The 20,959-nt window shown below is 42.8% G+C and overlaps 2 protein-coding genes across 2 annotated transcripts; both read left to right on the top strand.

Annotated features, from left to right (window-relative positions):
- Positions 1-13,690: 13,690 nt before the first annotated feature.
- Positions 13,691-15,228, top strand: LOC121537483 (ventricular natriuretic peptide). The gene is made up of 3 exons (XM_041845105.2): positions 13,691-13,873; positions 14,088-14,397; positions 14,788-15,228. The coding sequence occupies exons 1-3, from the start codon at positions 13,763-13,765 to the stop codon at positions 14,814-14,816; spliced, it is 450 nt and encodes a 149-aa protein (XP_041701039.1). The 5' UTR covers positions 13,691-13,762; the 3' UTR covers positions 14,817-15,228.
- A 4,699-nt stretch (positions 15,229-19,927) lies between these two features.
- Positions 19,928-20,909, top strand: LOC121537484 (brain natriuretic peptide). Its single transcript, XM_041845106.2, has 3 exons — positions 19,928-20,120; positions 20,249-20,543; positions 20,721-20,909. Exons 1-3 carry the CDS (start codon positions 20,004-20,006, stop codon positions 20,735-20,737), a joined length of 429 nt encoding a protein of 142 aa, XP_041701040.1. The 5' UTR covers positions 19,928-20,003; the 3' UTR covers positions 20,738-20,909.
- Positions 20,910-20,959: the final 50 nt, after the last annotated feature.

The following is a 20,959-nucleotide window of genomic DNA, read 5'->3' as shown; positions in this document are numbered from 1 at the left end:
TATTTCGGAGAAACCTGCATGATGTAAACAGTGTCCGTCTCATTACATTGTCATACATTTTATCTCCAGCCTGTAGGCTTCAGAAAAAGTCACATACTCTTTCTGCCATATCCTACAGTATATCTGCTACATTATTTATGTTAGATCATTTTTGGGACGGAACGTTGGTGGAGCACCGCAGCAATGCGTCTCTCCAACAGCACCCTGGAGAGGCGCGCTGGGAATGGACAAGCTGTCACGATCGTCTAAGGAGGAGGACCAAGGCGCAGCGTTGAATGCAAACATATTTATTATAGGAATGATCACACGATCAAAACAACAAAACGAAAACGTGACGTCCCTGGTTACATACACAAACCAACACGGAACAACACGGAACAAGAAACCACAAATAATGAATGCCTAACGGCTACCTAAGTATGACTCCCAATCAGAGACAACGAGCTACAGCCGTCTCTGATTGGGAGCCACCCTGGCCAACATAGATATACAACAACTAGAACATAAACAAATGAAAACTCACACCCTGGCTCAACATACTAGAGTCCCCAGAGCCAGGGCGTGACAGTACCCCCCCCTAAAGGCGCGGACTCCGACCGCGCCAACCAAATACAACAGGGGAGGGACCGGGTGGGCACTCCGCCTCGGCGGCGGATCCGGCTCCGGACATGACCCCCACTCCTTCTCTAACCCCCCAAAGTACCCCTGGTCCGGTCTGGCCCTGCTGACCAGAGCTGAACTGAACACTGGTGGAGCGGATTGCTCTAGCTCCGGCGTGACGCAGCACCTGACCGGTGCCGAACCCGCCACCGGTGGAACAGGCACGGGCCGTGCCGGACTGACGACGCACACCAGTGGCTTGGTGTGGGGAGCAGGAGCGGGCCGAGCCGGGCTGACGAAACGCACCACTGACTTGGTGCGGGGAGCAGGAGCGGGCCGGACCGGGCTGACGAAGCGCACCACTGACTTGGTGCGGGGAGCAGGAACGGGCCGTGCCGGGCTGACGACGCGCACCACTGACTTGGTGCGGGGAGCAGGAACGGGCTGGACAGGGCTGACGAAACGCACCACTGACTTGGTGCGGGGAGCAGGAATGGGCCGGACTGGGCTGGCGACGCGCACCACAGACTTGGTGCGGAGAGCAGGAACGGGCCGGACAGGGCTGACGAAACGCACCACAGACTTGGTGCGGGGAGCAGGAATGGGCCGGACTGGGCTGGCGACGCGCACCACAGACTTGGTGCGGAGAGCAGGAACGGGCCGGACAGGGCTGACGAAACGCACCACTGACTTGGTGCGGGGAGCAGGAATGGGCCGGGCCGAGCTGGCGATGCGCACCGTAGACTTGGTGCGAGTGGCAGGAACAGGCCGGACCGTACTGGGAACACACACCACTGGCCCTACGTGGGGATCAGGAACAGGCCGGACCGGACTGGCAACACACGCCAGTACCTCTCGCCGTGCCTCTACATCTTCCACCCCCTCTTCGACCAGTGGCCCCCGTAACCTGGCGGCCTCCTCTGCCAATCCGCTGGGCCGCTCTGCCGCGGTCTCCTGCTGGCCCGTCGTCCACGGCGTTAGCCCCCCCCTAAAAAATGTCTGGGCGTCTCCCCTACCCGTGGACCAGGTCTCCATGTCCCTCGCCAGCCTTTCGCCCTTCTGCCACAAGGTCAAGCCCTTCTCTTCCTCACTCGGCTTGACCCAGTCGAGGAGGCGAAGGAGATCTGTTAGGGATCTCCCTGGCGATGGCTCCTGGACACGCTGCTTGGTCACATCTTGGTGGTTTCTTCTGTCACGATCGTCTAAGGAGGAGGACCAAGGCGCAGCGTTGAATGCAAACATATTTATTATAGGAATGATCACACGATCAAAACAACAAAACGAAAACGTGACGTCACTGGTTACATACACAAACCAACACGGAACAAGAAACCACAAATAATGAATGCCTAACGGCTACCTAAGTATGACTCCCAATCAGAGACAACGAGCTACAGCCGTCTCTGATTGGGAGCCACCCTGGCCAACATAGATATACAACAACTAGAACATAAACAAATGAAAACTCACACCCTGGCTCAACATACTAGAGTCCCCAGAGCCAGGGCGTGACACAAGCAAAATATACTGAACAAAAATATAAATGCAACATTGAGTTACAGTTCATATAAATCAATTGAAATCAGTCAATTGAAATAAATTCATAAGGCCCTAATCTATGGATTTCACATGACTGGGCAGGGGCACAGCCATGGGTGGGCCTGGGGGGGCATAGGCCCACCCACTGGGAGCCAGGCCCAGCCAATCAGAATGAGTTTTTCCTCACAAAAGGGCTTTATTTACAGACAGAAATACTCCTCAGTTTCATCAGCTGTCCAGGTGGCTTGTTTCAGACGATACCGCAGGTGAAGAAGCCAGATGTGGAGGTCCTGGGCTGGCGTGGTTACACGTTGTCTGCGGTTGTGAGGCCGGTTGGACATACTGCCAAATTCTCTAAAACGACGATGAGGTGGCTTATGGTAGAGAAATTAACATTCAATTCTCTGGCAACAGCTCTGGTGGACATTTCTGCAGTCAGCATGCCAATTGCACGCTCCATCAAAACTTGAGACATCTGTGGCATTGTGTTGTGTGACAGAACTGCACATTTTAGAGTGGCCTTTTATTGTCCCCAGCACAATGTGCACCAGTGTAATGGTCATGCTGTTTAATCAGCTTTTTGATATGCCACACCTGTCAGGTGGATGGATTATCTTGGCAAAGGAGAAATGCTCATTAACAGGGATGTAAACAAATGTGTGCACAAAGTTTGAGAGAAATAAGCTTTTTGTGCATATGGAACATTTCTGGGATATTTTATTTCAGCTCATGAAACATGGGACCAACACTAATCCTGCCTAATGAGCGGGCCGGCCGTGAGGGTAGACCTTGATCATGACTCTCAGTTCCGTTACATTACACATAAGAGTCATTGGACGAAGGCGTCTTCTGTACAGTTTTGTTAAGAGCTCCGATGCTCAGTCTGAACATTAACACGCATCACTTGTGGTACGGTTTTGGAAGCATAAGGACCTTATCTTTCATATCAGCAAGATTTCTTACAATTTTATTTATTTATTGAATTCTCCATGTGGTCTATATTAAAGGGCACATCATCTAACATAACAGGCTTTTAGAATGAAATATTGGTGCACAATTTCTAGTTAAAATAATTTTAAAGATTTGTATGGGGTGATGTCGCAGGTGGGTTTCATGCAAAGCCACCAGTCCATACATAATAGCTCATGTCAACAGCAAAAGCCAGAATTCAAAGCTAATTACTCAAGGGTTTGAAACCCTGTGGACTTGGCTTTGATACCGAACCAATGCGTTACCACAGGAACACACAAAATGGCTTTATGGGGAGTTTTTGAAGCCATTCAAAAATATATATATAATCATTCACCATTACACCTTTACAAATATTCAATGTACATTGTGCCAACTGTCCCTGACTCCCCACTTTGAGGAGAAAGCCGGCAACCCCTGAAAAGTCTGAAAGTAGCCTGGGGCATGCATAGAGTGGACACAGTGTTTTCATCATTACTGCGCATGGTTCCTCTGACATCCACGGCAGGGGTGCGTTTGGCCCGGGGTAACGTCATTGATATATGTCAGAGAGCTACGGGGGGTCAGTGTTGGGAAGAAGAGGCACTAAAGAGATTTTAATGATCTTGTAAAGCTAGCTCTTTTTGGATTTGTGTGCCAGTGTAGAATGTCTTGGAGGCATATTTAAAAGTGGTACATTGAAATGGATCATTGTTGTTGTTGTTGTTGGGTGGTAAAGCCACACTCTGTAAGATGTGTAGAGTGGGCCTGCCAATATTCACCTGGTGTATTTGTGGAAATCCCCAATGGATCCCCAATGGAAATCAGATTGTGTGTGACATTTTCTCAGCAAAGAAAATACTACTCAAGACTCTTATAATGGGAATTATCTGAGGACTAGGAAATTCTAATCTACGCATCCAAATCGTGCATATATTTAACCTTACAACAACGTCTTTGCCATTTCGAAAGCTGTACTTGGCTTGTTTAAGCGACACACAATAAAAAAATTGCATGAACTAATGCTAAATATATGCGAGGAGGTCTCTGACATTAAAATAGCCTTATCTATGTAAAACCACGGGGTGTGATGTAACTGCGCAGGCTAGGATAAAGGCTGGAAAGATAGGCTTAAGACTTGCAAAGGGCAGTGGGCCGGATTCGATCCAATGCCAACTAGCATATGTGAGGGGTCAGAGGCACTAACCGCTGACACATTCTGGCCAACTGAGAAACAATGAGATGAGGTGGCAAAATATGAGATGACATGAGGTAACATGATATGAGATGAGATCTAAAATGGCTTGTCAAGTCACATGTTGAGGAAAAACTCCTTGCCCTAGGAGTATTAATCACATCTATTCATGTTCTAAAGAATATGTTTGCATTTCCTTGTCTTTGATATTGAGGTGATATGTCCAACAAATGCCTGTCTTTTGAGTCCTGTCATATCTCCTGCCCTGCAAATGCCATTCCATTATGATGTCAGTGCACACACCTCTCTCTCCCTGGCCTTTCAGAGGCTAGCCACACACATGCACACACACACACACACACATACACGCACACATACACAAACCCTCACACACACGCAACCACACCAACACACGCACACACACACTCCACCAGAACACCTCAACAGCCAAGCTAATGATCCCCCAGTGGCGAATCAATCATTACACAGGTGCCATGAGCAATACCCTCAATTCATAGCCCAAAATAGCACGGATACTATCTTCAAAATATCCTACCCATGTCGCACGGTTAAAAAGTCATTCAGATGACCTTAATTGTCTTTGGAAAGGCAGGTTTCGACAGGTAATTTTTTTCAGCATTTTCATTAATAATTGGTTAAAGGGGATATGGAAGTGCACAACAAAAGCAATGGTGTACATTTAACTCTGAAAGTGCTAAATGTACACTATTTTCAGTGATCATATGAGTCCCACTGAACTGGTGTTAAAATAACACTTTTGAAAGTGTTAAAGATTTAACTCTGTTGCAGTGCTCCCCATTCAACTCTTAAAGTGTTCAGATGAACTTTATTGTGGTGTTTGCATAGCTCTACTGTAGAGTAATACGTAACACCTACAGTGTAAAACATAACACTTGCTTTAGAGTAAACTGGAATCACTTTGCTTAGTGCTGGTGCTGTTACACTTTCTCAGTTTAAGAAATTAACACCTGCAAAGTTTTTGGGTGTTGTTTTAACACTGTATGGTGTAGAGCCTAATTTGCATATTTAACACCCATGATTGTATTTGTTAGTGACAGAGACATGGTTATTGAATTCTTTCATTTGAAAGGACTTTTGCTTTCACCAACTGAGTACCTATGCAAACACTATCATTACAATCTATGACAATACAATACATATATCATAAGGCTTTACTTTGATGGCCTAGTTTTACCCTAACACAGTGGTGTTAGGAAACTCCTGGTTTTCAGCCCAAATCAGGCCTGCAGGTTACATTATGCTGGCTTGCAAAGTGATGTGTATTTCCTATTGGAATCCATACAGAGTTAGGATGTCCAACAGTTGGAATTTGTATTCACCTACAACCTGGATTCAGAGTGACTGCCAGGGTTAAGAAAGTTGATAAGAAGACTACCTAAAGCATTTAAACTGGAACAACCATTTCAGTAACGGGTGCAATAAATCTAACTAACGGATTGGATTAGTTTAGAAAAATGTATGTTATTTATCTTTGTGTAGCATAAGATGAATCAGTCAATGTACATGCAAAGACACAGATATAAAAAACAATCCTAAAAAATAAACCTGCAATAGAGCATGCTGGGAAATATGATAATGATGGGTGTGGTTTTGATGGGGCTGTTTTACTCTCCACCATGTAAAACAATAACTCTAGTTATTGACACCAACACTGGGGGTTATTTTACACAACTGAGTGTTAATGTCACTCTTACAGAGTGAATGTAACTCCTGAATCAACACTAGAAATGTTACAATGAAAAATCAACTGGCCAATTTGCTGTGTGGGGGTGGATAGGGATCCAACCAAAGCCTTTCTCAGAAAGACAGTAGTTACATCCTAAATGGCACCATATTCCTAATCCCTATGGGCCCTGTTCAACAGTAGTGGGAATAGGGTGCCATTTGGTATGCATCCAATGAATCAGGGATAATGAGTGTTCTTCCCACTGCGCTGTAGCAATGTCTCTATGATAATCAGTGTGTGTCGGAAGAGTGAGAGGACAGTGCTGACAGACTGCGTTAGTTGAGAACATCCGTGGTTCAGTGGCTGTCTCTCGTCCGCCTCGTCCTGTCCCTAATCAGGTGACAAATTCTCTACCCATTCTCGTCCTGTCACATTATTCATTCAAGTGTCGGAGCGGGTGGATCATTAGCATTGTTGTCATAGTAATCATCATCACTGATTTGTTATCAATGTTCATTAGCTATACTATCTTCTACTGTATATTATTAGTAGCTAGCTATATATTGACATGGCTGTACAGCAACATATGACTCTCATTTTGCTGTAAAATACAATTTAGGCTGGGATTCAATCCGATCAGTGGTAGATTCATGTTATAGCGCACTTGGCATTTAAAGGTAATTTCCAATTGAGCTGACATATGCGGTCTCCACAAACTCGGGAACATTGTCTTTTAATAGGTGCATAGCTGACAACGTGCATGCAGTCAGATTGAATCCCGGCCCTAATCTCCAACGTTTTGTCACATATCAGCATTTTGAACTTTCTTACTGATACTGAAACTTCCAGTTTGTGCTAAATAATTTACAGACATTTTTGTGTGAAAGCTTAGGCTACAGGATTGTCATAGAACATGGGGGAAAATGACAAATTAATCTGTCTACTGTAAATCACATTCCTGTTTTTAAGCTTCACTTCTATTGGAAATAGTGTGCGCGCATGCGTGTTTGCGTGTGTATGTGTGTGTGTGTTGGTGTGGTATGAATGTGAATGCCTGTGTGTGTAAGTATGTCCATGCATGTGTATAGACTATAAGCTTGTTCCAAACAACCCCGCACACCCCTAGTGCACACTCACACACAACCCTAGTGAGAAGAGAGACCAAGGGCAAATGATGAGCGATTAGCCTGATTTCCACCACCTCCCGCTGCCTCGGATGTGGGGCACACCGTGTGGAGGTAGAGGGGGACTAATTGACAATTCACCAGGCTCTTGGCACAAGGAGCTATCATGCCAAATTGACTTAGGTCTCAGGGCATCTGCCGATAATGTACTTTTCAGGGGTTTGAAACTTCACCAAGACTGTTTATCAGACTCAACTTTTTCAAATGTAACACCTGGCAGGCCAAAAATTCACCTCATCATATATTTCAACAAATAAAAAATGTATGGTTGAAAGGTTTCTCTCTCTATATCTCTCTCGCTCCCGCCCTCTCTCTCTCTCTCTAAGCTAAAATATAATACAATTATACACTGAGTGTACAAAACATTAAGAACACCTTTCTCAGTATTGAGTTGCACCCACCCCCTTTAACTAATCAACTTCTATTAGTGTTTTATTTTTCATAAATGTTTTAGAAATGTTAGAATTGTTCTTCCACTTTGACATTACATAGTATTTTGTGTAGGTCATTGACAAAAATTGACAATTAAATCCATTTTAATTCCACTGTAATACAAAATGTGGAAAAAGTAAAGGGGTGTGAATAGTCTGAAGGCACTGAGTATACCAAACATTAAGAACACCTTCCTTATATTGAGTTGCACCACCCCCTTCTGCCCTCAGAACAGCCTCAATTCGTTCTGGCATGGACTCGAAAGCGAAAGTCGAAAGCGTTCCACAGGGATGCTGGCCTATGTTGATTCCAATGCTTCCCACAGTTGTGTCAAGTTGGCTGGATGTCCTTTGGGTGGTGGACCATTCTTGATACACACGGGAAACTGTTGAGCATGAAAAACCCAGGAGCGTTGCAGTTCTCGGCACAAACCGGTGCGTCTGGAACCTACTACCATACTCCTTTCGAAGGCACTTCAATCTTTTGTCTTGCCCATTCACCGTCTGAATGGCACACATACACAAACCATGTCTCAAGACTTAAAAATCCTTTAACTTGTCTCCTCCCCTTCATCTACACTGATTGAAGTGGATTTAACAAGTGACATCAATAAGGGATCATAGCTTTCACCTGGATTCACCTGGTCAGTCTGTGTCATGGAAAGGTGTCAGGTGTTCTTAATGTTTTGTATACTCAATGTATATTATGAATCAACATGAATGATGTCAACGTTTTATCAAAGTTGGAAACAAAGATGTGTCAAATGGCAATACCATGGCAATTATTGAGGATACAATCCAGTTTTATTGAACCATGTGTTTCATTTGCCTTTCTAAATCACTACAGATTTTGAACCACATAAACCTATAGGTGAAAATGAGCTACATAACTACCCCAGAGCTAGTTACGTTGTGTGACATTTAAAACAATACACTGTCACTACGATGAAGAATGTGTCTGATCCAGCTAACGGGGTTCCCCCTCATTAACGTTTTTAATTAGCACATCAGTGCTTCATCATATAAATGATGCACAGCACTAACTGATCTGAACCTGGTAATGTGTGTGTGTGTGTGTGTGTGTGTGTGTGTGTGTGTGTGTGTGTGTGTGTGTGTGTGTGTGTGTGTGTGTGTGTGTGTGTGCGTGTGCGTGTGCGTGTGCGTGTGCGTGTGCGTGTGCGCGTGCGCGTGTGCGCGTGCGCGTGCGTGAGTGCGTGTGTATGTGCGTGCGTGTGTGTGTGTGGCTGTGAACAATGAACAATAGGTGTATGCAGCAGCCTTGAAAAACACAGCTACATTAGCCTTAGCACCAAAATACTGTATTTTGTGTTTGCTAATGTTTAAGGGTTGTACAGTACTATTATGTGGTGGATATACAGATAGTAACATCTAATATATATATAAAGTTGCATGAATATATATGCAAACTTCTATTCTATTGTGTTCTTTTCATGAACATGGACTGCAAGCGTTCAGCATCATCACAGATCCATACAGTTACATTCAACACCAGATTTCCCATTTTGAGATGACAAACCACTGGCAATATGTGAACTCTCAACTCTTCTCTATATTGGACATTACAGCAATAAGGGCCAAAAAAAGACAGTTCAAAAAGTGTTGAAAAGTATTATATTATGGAATAGCATAATAGCATAGATGCTTGCTCCAGTTTTGGTGCTTCATGTTTCAATAACGTAAAGTAGAAGCAGCCTTAAGGCATTGTTGTTATAGAGGCTAGATCCATTTCTGTATCCATGGATACAAGGGCAATCGTGATTTGATTTGTTTTCAACAGTACCTTTTGCATGAGACAGGACTACTGAACAATAGACCAGCAAATGTCTGACTCTTTGGCCAAGTGTGAAATGTAAGGTTCGTATCTGAAGGCCAAGAGAGACATCTTTGTAACATTCTGTCCAAGACGTATCTCAATACATTTTCTTAGTTTCAAGGTATTTTCTGCAGGCTTCTCCACAGGGGGAAAAAACATGTGTTTATGACTTCTTGATTGACACTGGTTGGACTTTCCTACACTTCTATAAATAGAAGAGTGTGTGACAAAGAGAGGGAGGGAAACAAAAAGAAAAACTCAGCCTTACTGAGTAACTATTTATGTCCAGGTGTGAAAAGAAAAGGAGAGAAGAGAAGAGAAGAGAAGAGAAGAGAAGAGAAGAGAAGAGAAGAGAAGAGAAGAGAAGAGAAGAGAAGAGAAGAGAAGAGAAGAGAAGAGAAGAGAAGAGAAGAGAAGAGAAGAGGAGAGGAGAGGAGAGGAGAGGAGAGGAGAGGAGAGGAGAGGAGAGGAGAGGAGAGGAGAGGAGAGGAGAAAAGGAGATCATAACACCATCTTCATTGACAGGGATCCAGAGTGAGTTCGAGAGATGCAACAAGCCTGCAGTAACAACTGTAAATCGATATGCTTCATAACAAGTATGTCAGAACAAATGCAAGACTTGAATAGGAGTGGAGGAGGTTAGGGAAGCAATTTTAGGATCAAAAGAGCTTGGACCGTGCTTCTACATCTGCATTGCTTGCTGTTTGGGGTTTTAGGCTGGGTTTCTGTATAGCACTTTGTGACATCTGCTGATGTAAAAAGGGCTTTATAAATAAAATTTGATTGATTGATTGATTAAAAAGTGATGCGTAAACCATTCACTCCTGTGGATGAGATGACAAAACTTATCAGAATGAATGTAATGAATGTAGAGTTTTGGTAACTCACAATGCCAAATAGGAAAATGTTATATACGCACATCTATTGTCCCTGAGCAGGTCCTGGATATCAGTTTTTGTTCAATAAAAAGTAAAAAGAGACTGAAAAGAGACACTGTGATAGGTTGTGAAATAAATCCCAATACCAACTTTTCTGTATTTAGCCTATAAATAGCCTATGCAATGAATGTTTCCTCCTACAACCACTACACTTGAAATGAATTGAATAATATGTGCAAGATAGACTTTGTTGTTCAAGGTCATATTATTGTATCAACAAGTTTCTCTTTAGTTTTTTCTTTATTCTTTGTTTGCTCCACTTCACTGCATTGGGACTTCATATTGTCTGCCTTTCTGTCTGTCTGTCTGTCTGTCTGTCTTTCTTTCTTTCTTTCTTTCTTTCTTTCTTTCTTTCTTTCTTTCTTTCTTTCTTTCTTTCTTTCCGGCCCGTTCCTGCTCCCCGCACCAAGCCAGTGGTGCGCGTCGTCAGCCCGGTCCGGCCCGTTCCTGCTCCCCGCACCAAGCCAGTGGTGCGCGTCGCCAGCCCGGTCCGGCCTGTTCCTGCTCCCCGCACCAAGCCAGTGGTGCGCGTCGCCAGCCCGGTCCGGCCTGTTCCTGCTCCCAGCACCAAGCCAGTGGTGCGCGTCGTCAGCCCGGTCCGGCCCGTTCCTGCTCCCCGCACCAAGCCAGTGGTGCGCGTCGTCAGTCCGGCACGGTCCGTGCCTGTTCCACCGGTGCCTGGTCCGGCACCGGTCAGCTGCTCCACACCGGAGCCAAAGCAATCCGCTCCACCGATATCCAGTCCAGCTCCGGCCAGCGGGACCAGACCAGGGGCGCTACGGGGGTTAGAGAGAGAGTGGTGGTCACGCCCGGAGCCGGATCTGCCTCCGAGGCGGAATGCCCACCCGGCCCCTACCCTCTTGTGTTTGGTTGGCGCGGTCACAGTCCGTCACGCCCTGGCTCTGGGGACTCTTATATGTTGAGCCAGGGTGTGGATTTTCTATGTGTTATTTTCTATGTTTTGTTCTAGTTCGTGTATTTCTATGTTGGCCAGGGTGGTTCCCAATCAGAGGCAGCTGATTCTCGTTGTCTCTGATTGGGGACAATACTTAGGCAGCTTGTTTGGCACTGTTTATTGTGGGATCTTTGTTCCGGAAGGTTTGTGTTGGTGTTATTTAACCTAGGACTTCACGTATTGTTTGGTTTGTTGTTTTTGTTCGTGTTGTGGTGTACATAAATTAAAGATGTACGCATATCACGCTGCGCCTTGGTCCGCATCTTGTAGCGATCGTGACAATGTCAATTGATTTAGGTTAAAAGTTGGGTGAAAAAAATACGAAATTGATGACTTTTTGCAAATCCAATTCTGTTTCCCGTATTGATTCAACTTCAACACATAGATTTTGGGGGTTGAAATGACAACGTTGATTCAACCAGTTTTTGCCCAGTGGTCTGTCTGTCTGTCTGTCTGTCTGTCTCTTCTTGTGAAAGCATCACAAAACAGCATCATCTCAAATGAACCACAGAGACATGCCCATATGAAACGTTTAGCTGGAGGCATAGCCCCCTTTATGCGTCTCTTGACACGGTTATGGAGATAGGGGTAATTGGGTAGAGCCCTCTTGGCGTCACAGTTTAAGGCATATGTCAATTGAGGTGGAGATCCAGTCGAATGAACTACACACTCCCACAGCATAATCTCTAGATTAATCACGGTTCATGTGTTCTTGGGCCTCCGTGACGAAACGGCACAGATATAAAAGCGCACCTGGTGACGTTTAGTTGCCAAAGGAGAACAGGCAAGGGGAAAGATTTGGTCTACCTACAGAGCGAAGGGGAGAAGACAAACTACATGAAAATGATTTCAAATATCCCATTTTGCTGTTTAACTGCACTTGTACTTCTGAACTTGGTAGGAGCCAACCCCATGTCAAACCTACAGGTAAGCTAGTGCTTCATGGGCCAAAGTCTCTTGATCATTGCTATTTTGCTGTTCTTCTTATTCCACCAATTCATATATATATATATATATATATATATATATATTATTGTAATTGATGGAAGACTGTTTCAAGTGGCTTTAAGTGACATTGAGGTTAATAATTCCATGGTTTCTCTCCGTTAGAGCTTGAAACAGCTTCTGGAGGAGGAGAGTCATGTACCATATTACACGTCGGAGGAGATGGGGGTGGATGGGAAAGACTTCATTACAGAGAACACCGCGGAAGAGGTGCCTCCTTGGGACTCCGAAGATGCAAGGGATCCCGCGCTGACGGGAAAGGAAAACGCAATTGCGCGTCTTCTCAATGACATTATGACGACCCCCAAGCGCTCGTGGAGCCGGTTCAAGAAGGGTGGACTGAGAAGCTGCTTCGGCGTCAGGCTAGAGCGAATTGGGTCATTCAGTGGGCTTGGATGCTAAAGGACAGGTATGGTTATCCTCTGCGTCAATCCAACCGAATGAAATTCTCCACTCAAGCTGTAGCCACAGTATGATGGAGTTGAATTTATATTATAATGTGTTTATTTGAACTATCAAATAAATGCAATATTGTTTCTCAAGACCGGCTCTATGTTTTGTGTTGTTTCTGCAGGGTCTGGGCTGTTGATCAGAGCACAAGAAACGACCCTTACTTGAACTCTTCGAGAAGGATGAACCTCATCACCTCAGAAAGTATCGACTGAGAGTTTACAATGGCGTTTGTGATGAGATGTATTGAAATTTGTGGTTCGCATTTGGCATATTTAAATTGTTATTATTTTAGAACTGACGAATTTTCATTTTTGGCTCTTGCTATAATATACTATTGTTGAATGTATTTATCTATTTATTTTGTTGTAAGAAAAAGAACGTGCAGACTTGCGATAGATTGTAGCCTAATGCGGCGAAATAAATATTTTGCATAATAAATTACTTTGTTGTGAGTTTATTGTTTCCGGGTTTTTTTTACAATCTTGGTCTGGCATACCGAGACTTACACTCTCCTCACCCAAGCAAGTGAAGCATCTGTTTCTGACTAGCCAAAATCATCATCATAACTCCCAACAGCGATCAGTAGCCTATCGCAACTTCCTTCTCACCTCTCCATCCTCCACCTGACCTATTCTTAATCTCCCATCCTCACCCTCCTCCTCCTCTCATCCCCAAAGACAAAATAAAAACATGACACCTCAATAGTTACCAATAGTTATCCAGTCCAAATAATGGTCCAAACAAAATATTATCTTAAAAGGCAGTCGGACGCCGCACACAACCCTGCTCCCTTATCACTGTCAAGGCGACGGAATGTCAAGCTGAATTATGTCATAACATGCAGTCCTTGATAAGTAGGCTACTATCCGAGGCACGGGCTCTACATAAAAAGCCCCCCTAGTCATCCCGTCATTAAAACACTGAACGGGATATCTGAAACACCTCAAAAAGACCGCTGGGATTGATATCGGAATGGCAAAATTGTATATTTTCTTTGGATATATCATATTAATAATGACCCACAGTGTGAGCTGGGGAAATCTGTATGCCAGTAGGAATGTTCAGGAGTTGGATAATCTGAAGGTAAGACATACAGTTAGAAGCAGTTCAAAAACATAAAAAAGGCAATCAAGTTAATTGAAGTTCTTAGAATTGTGTAATTTCTGCAGACAAAAAGTAACTGGAGACATAAGCATACATTCTATGCGCACAGGCCTACATTCTATATTAAAATCACCTTTCAAAGTAATACGTTATGACTATGTGACATTAATACGCGCCATTTGTTCACTTATAGGACCTGATCCAGCGGCTCGAGGACAAGTTGACCGTTAATGAGGAAAATGACCTTTATCCGTCTAAGTCTGAGGACGTGGACGCAGCCGATATGGAGGACATTGAGAACTCGCCCGCGGCGATCCGGGGGCAGGAGGAGAGAATGGTAATGAACGCACCCAAAAGAATTGCCACCGAAAGCCCTGTGGTGTCACACCTGAAAGATCTAATCGGTTTGAGGAGGACGGCCAAATCGTTCAACAGTTGTTTCGGTAACCGGATTGAGAGAATCGGCTCGTGGAGCGGACTGGGGTGCAATAACGTCAAGACTGGTATATCTGATGGCAATTATTTGAGTGGAATGCCTTTAAACAAATAAATAAGCTCAAGAATGTAGTACGATGTCAATTTGTGTGGAAATAAGTCCATACTTTGAGGCTAAAAGGTATGCGTAAAATGTATTGGTTTTACGCACGAATTGATTTTACGCATAGCTCTGTCTATTGTAAGATATAACATAAAGGTTGTTGCAAGATCACACACACATCGATATTAACTCCATTACATTATTATAATCAAGAAAGGGCTGTATATTCTTTATTAATTGATACAATTTAGGGCTATGAGTTGAACTTCTGCATGGTGATGTTTGACTAACAATATAACCACTAAAAATGAAAATAATGAGTAGATTATGATATGATTTTAATTTGTATTTGCAGGTAACAAGAAGAGAATATCTTGGAACTGAAGAACAACGCCCATTCATGGACGTCACGAAACTGCGCCATTTCTGACCTCTGTGGAACTCTCCCTCCCATTCTGGAGAATGCATTTCTTCCCTTCAAACAATAGAAGAAAAACATTTCATAAACGAATGTATACTAAATAATTTCGATATTAAAACATACGAAATTCAATCTCTTAATTTCTGGGTTGGTTTGTTTCTAGACTATCAGTGACAATTAGACATGCATATTGTATTTCTACTTCGAAAAAGGGATATATGATTGCTAATTGCACTCTCCAGAAATACCTAATACAAAGTATTTGTTATTTGTTTGCGCCTGTACAGTATTGTTCACTTGTGTGTATCAAATCGATGTATATGTTTGATCATGTTGTGAGATGGTATTATTTTTAATAAATTATTAGATATGGAACGCTTTGCTTTATTATCATAACTATCAATTATCCAATCATATACGTTTTATTAATTAAATACATTATAGCCTTCCATAGTTAGTCACATTAGTTGTCACACAGAGAGAAAGATAATGAGATCAATTCAAGTCATACTGATAACTACTTACTGCAATACAAGGAATAGTTTATGCACTCAACCAGCGCTGCAAAGACAGCACATGAAGTCCAAATAATCTGAGGATTATTATGATAAAACGAATTATCAACAATATTTCGCATTCTTGTAGACAAGTAGTATGACACAGTTAACGAATTCCTTCTAATTATAAGCCCAACTCTTGCTGTTGGACCAGTAAACTGGAAAGTCTCCCATTGGTTACTGTTAAAAGAAAAGTTACTGACACTACAAAAGTCAATGTAAATTCAGAAACAAGAACGTGGCAGATGCAGCAGTCTATTATTCCACATCGACACAACAATAGTCCAACTTCAAAATCTATATGGCAGGTCTGTAGAGAGAGCATCAGCCCAGGCCCAGGGCCCAGCACACACCCCACCTTAGACACACACACACGAGCTAAATTATGTCTAAATTATTAAAATATATTAAAATGCACATGTGACCAGATGTTGGAGCAGCCTTAAGCGCAGTAATTAGCAGGAGGCAGCAGGATCAGGTGCAAAATAGTGTCCAGATTATTATCAGTGAAAGGTGGTTCCAGGTGAATGGAGAAATCCAATTAATATTTATATAATCTACAAAGGCATATTTAATAACAATAGTTCTGCAGGCCAACAAGCAGCAGCAAAACGTATTACTTATGGAGCCGTGCACCCGCCCGTGCTCCCATTACGCACGTACATGACAGACAAGGCATGGAGCTCCGAGACTTGCGAACTTCAAACACAGGATGCATTACAATAAGGAAATAAACATTTTTTTTCTCGTCAGTGTAGCAAGTGTTCATGTGCACCTGAACATCGCATCCACTTGGAGGATTGCAAAAGGATACATTACTGCATTTAAATATGAAACTTAAATGCGCCACAATGCAACTTGACCAAAGATTTCCTCGACACATAAGTAACCTTGCTCACAGTAAATACTAATGACACTGGCAAAAGAGGAAAAGAACAACAGTATATACATTTAGGAGAAATGAATTACTAGATATATGGGGAAACATGAACGAACTAAAGAATTTATAAGGGGAATTCAATAAAATGCGTTTCTGACAAGAGCTACTGAGTCAGCGTCATCACAGCACACATTAACTAAGTGGACAGGGGGAACACTTGACATGCACTAATTTGAAATATGTAGTAGGCTGTTATAAGATATTATATAAGCCAATGGTAATCTAAAAGGCATTTATTCAGTGATTTTCTTCTTTGTCTAATATATGTGTTTTTTCATTCACAACTAGGATGGGTAACACTTTATGTTAAGGTCCGTAATAAACAATTTATAAGGCATTAGTAAAGTATTTTTGCAGTCCTTAATCTAAGGTGAGTGCTATTTATACTTTATGAATACTTTATAAATGTTTTGACTTACCAGTGTCATTTCTCACAAAAATATGGGCATGCCATTGGTAGACATTCCTGCAGTACCTGGTAAAAGAACAAGCACACAACACATGATGTTTAAGGAAGTATACAGTGCCTTCGGAAAGTATTCAGACCCCTTGACTTTTTCCACATTTTGTTACATTACAGCCTTATTCTAAAATGGATTAAATAAATAAAATCCTCAGCAATCTACACACAATACCCCATAATGACAAAGTGAAAACAGGTTTTTAGAAATTGTAGCACATTTAGTAAAAACAAAAAACAGAAATACCTTATTTACATAAGTATTCAGACCCTTTGCTATAAGACTCGAAATTGAGCTCAGGTGCATCCTGTTTCCATTGATCATCCTTGATGTTTCTACAACTTCATTGGAGTTCACCTGTGGTAAATTCAATTGATTGGACATGATTTGGAAAGGCACACACCTGTCTATATAAGGTCCCACAGTTGACAGTGCATGTCAGAGCAAAAACCAAGCCATGAGTTCGAAGGAATTGTCCGTAGAGCTCCGAGACAGGATTGTGTCGAGGCACAGATCTGGGGAAGGGTACCAAAACATTTCTGCAGCATTGAAGGTCACCAAGAACACAGTGGCCTCCATCATTCTTAAATGGAAGAAGTTTGGAACCACCAAGACTCTTCCTAGAGCTGGCCGCTCAGCCAAACTGAGCAATCGGGGAGAAGGGCCTTGGTCAGGGAAGTGACCAAGAACCTGATGGTCACTCTGACAGAGCTCTAGAGTTCCTCTGTGGAGATGGGAGAACCTTCCAGAAGGACAACCATCTCTGCAGCACTCCACCAATCAGGCCTTTATGGCCAGACGGAAGCCACTCCTCAGTAAAAGGCACATGATAGCCCGCTTGGAGTTTGCCAAAAGGCACCTAAAGACTCTCAGACCATGAGAAACAAGATTCTCTGGTCTGATGAAACCAATATTGAACTCTTTGGCCTGAATGCCAAGCATCACTTCTGGAGGAAACCTGGCACCATCCCTGCGGTGAAGCATGGTGGTGTCAGCATCATGCTGTGGGGATGTTTTTCAGTGGCAGGGACTGGGAGACTAGTCAGGATCAAGGCAAAGATGAATGGAGCAAAGTACAGAGAGATCCTTGATGAAAACCTGCTACAGAGCCCACAGGACCTCAGACTGGGGCGAAGGTTCATCTTCCAACAGGACAACGACCCTAAGCACACAGCCAAGACAACACAGGAGTGGCTTTGGGACAAGTCTCTGAATGTCCTTGAGTGGCCCAGCCAGAGCCCGGACTTGAACCCAATCTAACATCTCTGGAGAGACCTGAAAATAGCTGTGCAGCAACGTTCCCATCCAACCTGACAGAGCTTGAGAGGATCTGCAGAGGAATGGGAGAAACTCCCCGAATACAGGTGTGCCAAGCTTGTAGTGTCATACCCAGGAAGACTCGAGGCTGTAATCGCTGCCAAAGGTGCTTCAACAAAGTACTGAGTAAAGTGTCAGAATACTTTTGTAAATGGGATATTTCAGTTTTTTATTTTGAATAAATTAGCAAACATTTCAAAAAACCTGTTTTTGCTTTGTCATTATGGGGTATTGTGTGTAGATTGATGAGGGGGAAAAAACAATTAAATTAATTTTAGAATAAGGCTGTAACGTAACAAAATGTGGAAAAAGTCAAGGGGTCTGAATACTTTCCGAAGGCACTGTGTACATGTGTGAATAACTAGCTTACTAACATTTACAAATGTGCGAGTAATGATTAATAAATGTTGAGCAAACGGTTTGTAAATGCCTTATAAATAGTTTATTATGGACTCTTAAAATAAAGTGTTACCGCACAGACAGAAAGAGAGAGACACACACTGACACATGTACTGCCAGTTTATTGATATATTATATATGTAACAGTAATTAACCCTTAGGATAGGGGGGAACATGTATGACAGCCAGGCACTTATATTTTCAATATAAGTAGTTAGGCTTTCATAAGGTATTATGAGCCAATGGTCATCTATTTGGCATTTATTCAGTAACCTTTATTTTGTATCTAATACATGTGTTTATTCATTCACAACTAGGATGTTTCTGGGCCTAGCACAGGTAGTATGGTCCCCTGGTCTTCTGGTACCAGTGCTGTGGGAAAGGATGCTAGGGTTAGCAGAGACAGCTCAAGAGGTGAGTGCAGTGGAGGTAGGAAGAAAACAAAGAGACACAGATGCTCTGCCAGTTCCTTAATATGTTGCCTCTATACTGTATGTAATAGCAATGAACACTTAGGAGTGACAGACAGACAGACAACAGAGGAGTGCAAGGAGAAGCAAAAACAGAGACAGAGTGACAGCAGAGAAGATGCAGAGACAGACTGCACAACAGGGAGGCAACAGAGACACAGTTATAGTGGTGAGTTGTAGTGGTGCTTTTACATGTTGTATTTGTCTTAAACATGAGCTGGTTAAAAAGAGCTGGTTAAAAAAGGAGGAATATGTTTCACCGGTCACTGGTACAGTAAAAGTTGAGAAACGCTGTACTATAGTTGCATATGTTATTAACATTTTCATTTACATTTTCGTCATTTAGCAGACACTCTTATCCAGATGTTATGTGTCAGTAGCGTTTCTGCATGTGTGTACGCATGCAGTGTTGTGGGCTGGTGTGGCTGAAATGCCAGGGCTGAATTTTTGTCCCAGTACACCCCTGGGTATATCTCATTAAACTCACTTTTATGCATATGGGTTACCTAAAACCCATATAGGCCTGTGACATATATTTGGTCATTGAATCATTGTGGTTTACTGAGAACTTAATCATGAATATCGCCAACTTTAGTAACATTAAACAAGGCACAAGGCCTGTCCTCAATGCTAGACAGCGGCCAGCTGTTGGCAAAGCCTGTGTTAAGCGTATGACTTCCAGTAGGCCTACTCCAAGTCAACAATCTCTTACAATATGTGAGCCAATTTATGAACGTGTGTTTCTAAAGAAAGGATTTCTCTGACTATGCCTATGTCATGGGTATGCCCCATTATCTAGGAAGACAACGCTTTAAAAGGAGTCATTTCCGACAGCTACTGTTATCACAATCAGGTGTTGGCATGCAACTCCAATTCCTCGCATAACTGTGCGTGTCAGACTAGATATAAAAGACCATGCGGTAGGTGTGTAGAAACAACGACAACTGCGAGGAAAATAAATAAGCTTTACACACCACTTCACCTTCACTGAAGAAGAAAGAGAATAATGCAGCTCTCCAACATTCCTCTTTTTGGCCTTCTCCTGTTCTTAAATCTGCCGCTGCTCAGCGCATATCCTGTCTACAATGAGTTACTGACCAATGATGACATAGATGTCTTAAAGGTAAGTCCTTTTTAGGCTATAGGCCTACAGGCTCATATACACCTTTGAGGGATATATTTCTTATACGTTGAAGCCCAAGGATAGATACAATTGAAACCGTTTGTTCAAACTTGCTTTTGGCATTGTAGGTACTTCTCCATCGACTTGAAGAGTCCATTCCTGAGCGGAGCGAGGTCGATCGGGTCGCCACAGAAAAGTTGGACAACATGACTCTCGAAGACATCGCAATGGTTGCAGCAGATGAGAGAGAGCAACAACAAACACGACTCGACAAATCCGCAATAAGAGAGTTCCTCTCGGCTCGTGACCTGAAAACTGTCCGAAACGACTCAACATCGAAGAGATCCTCAGGCTGCTTCGGGCGAAGGATAGACCGAATCGGCTCAATGAGCTCTCTTGGATGCAACATGGTTGGCAAAGACAGTGGGTATAGTTAAGGTTAAGATCATAGGATACTGTGCATCAGACAAAATCTCTTAACCAAATAGAGTCCAAGTTGTCCACTCCGAAACTGCGTGGCTAAGTTGACAATATCCATTGTGAGAGCTATGTTAAGAGACAAAATTGTGTTGGCTAATTTCTTGTTTTCTCTATTTTCAGATCCAAAGAGAAGATGAAGTCTTACACATTACCTGGAACAGCAAAGTCATTACTTACCAAAGTGTATTCTTATTTATAGTCTGTAGGCTACCTATTTATTTTATATTTATTACATTTAGATTATTGGCAATATATTTATTTGAACCGGTGTCATTGGTGTACAATAAATGTTTACAATTGCGCATAAAATGTTTTATCTGGTTACTTTCTATACCATCCATTAGAATTTTTTTTATTCA

The sequence above is a fragment of the Coregonus clupeaformis genome, chromosome 24, assembly GCF_020615455.1.
Source record: "Coregonus clupeaformis isolate EN_2021a chromosome 24, ASM2061545v1, whole genome shotgun sequence".
NCBI classification, from domain to species: Eukaryota; Metazoa; Chordata; class Actinopteri; order Salmoniformes; family Salmonidae; genus Coregonus; species Coregonus clupeaformis.
This window is presented reverse-complemented; position numbering and strand designations above follow the sequence as displayed.

Coding starts and splice junctions, on each gene's coding strand:
- LOC121537484 (XM_041845106.2), top strand. CDS start 20,004: ATGCAGCTCTCCAACATTCCTCTTTTTGGCCTTCTCCTGTTCTTAAAT. Junction 20,121..20,248: donor ATGACATAGATGTCTTAAAG/GTAAGTCCTTTT, acceptor TTGGCATTGTAG/GTACTTCTCCATCGACTTGA.
- LOC121537483 (XM_041845105.2), top strand. CDS start 13,763: ATGGCAAAATTGTATATTTTCTTTGGATATATCATATTAATAATGACC. Junction 13,874..14,087: donor AGGAGTTGGATAATCTGAAG/GTAAGACATACA, acceptor GTTCACTTATAG/GACCTGATCCAGCGGCTCGA. Junction 14,398..14,787: donor GTGCAATAACGTCAAGACTG/GTATATCTGATG, acceptor TTGTATTTGCAG/GTAACAAGAAGAGAATATCT.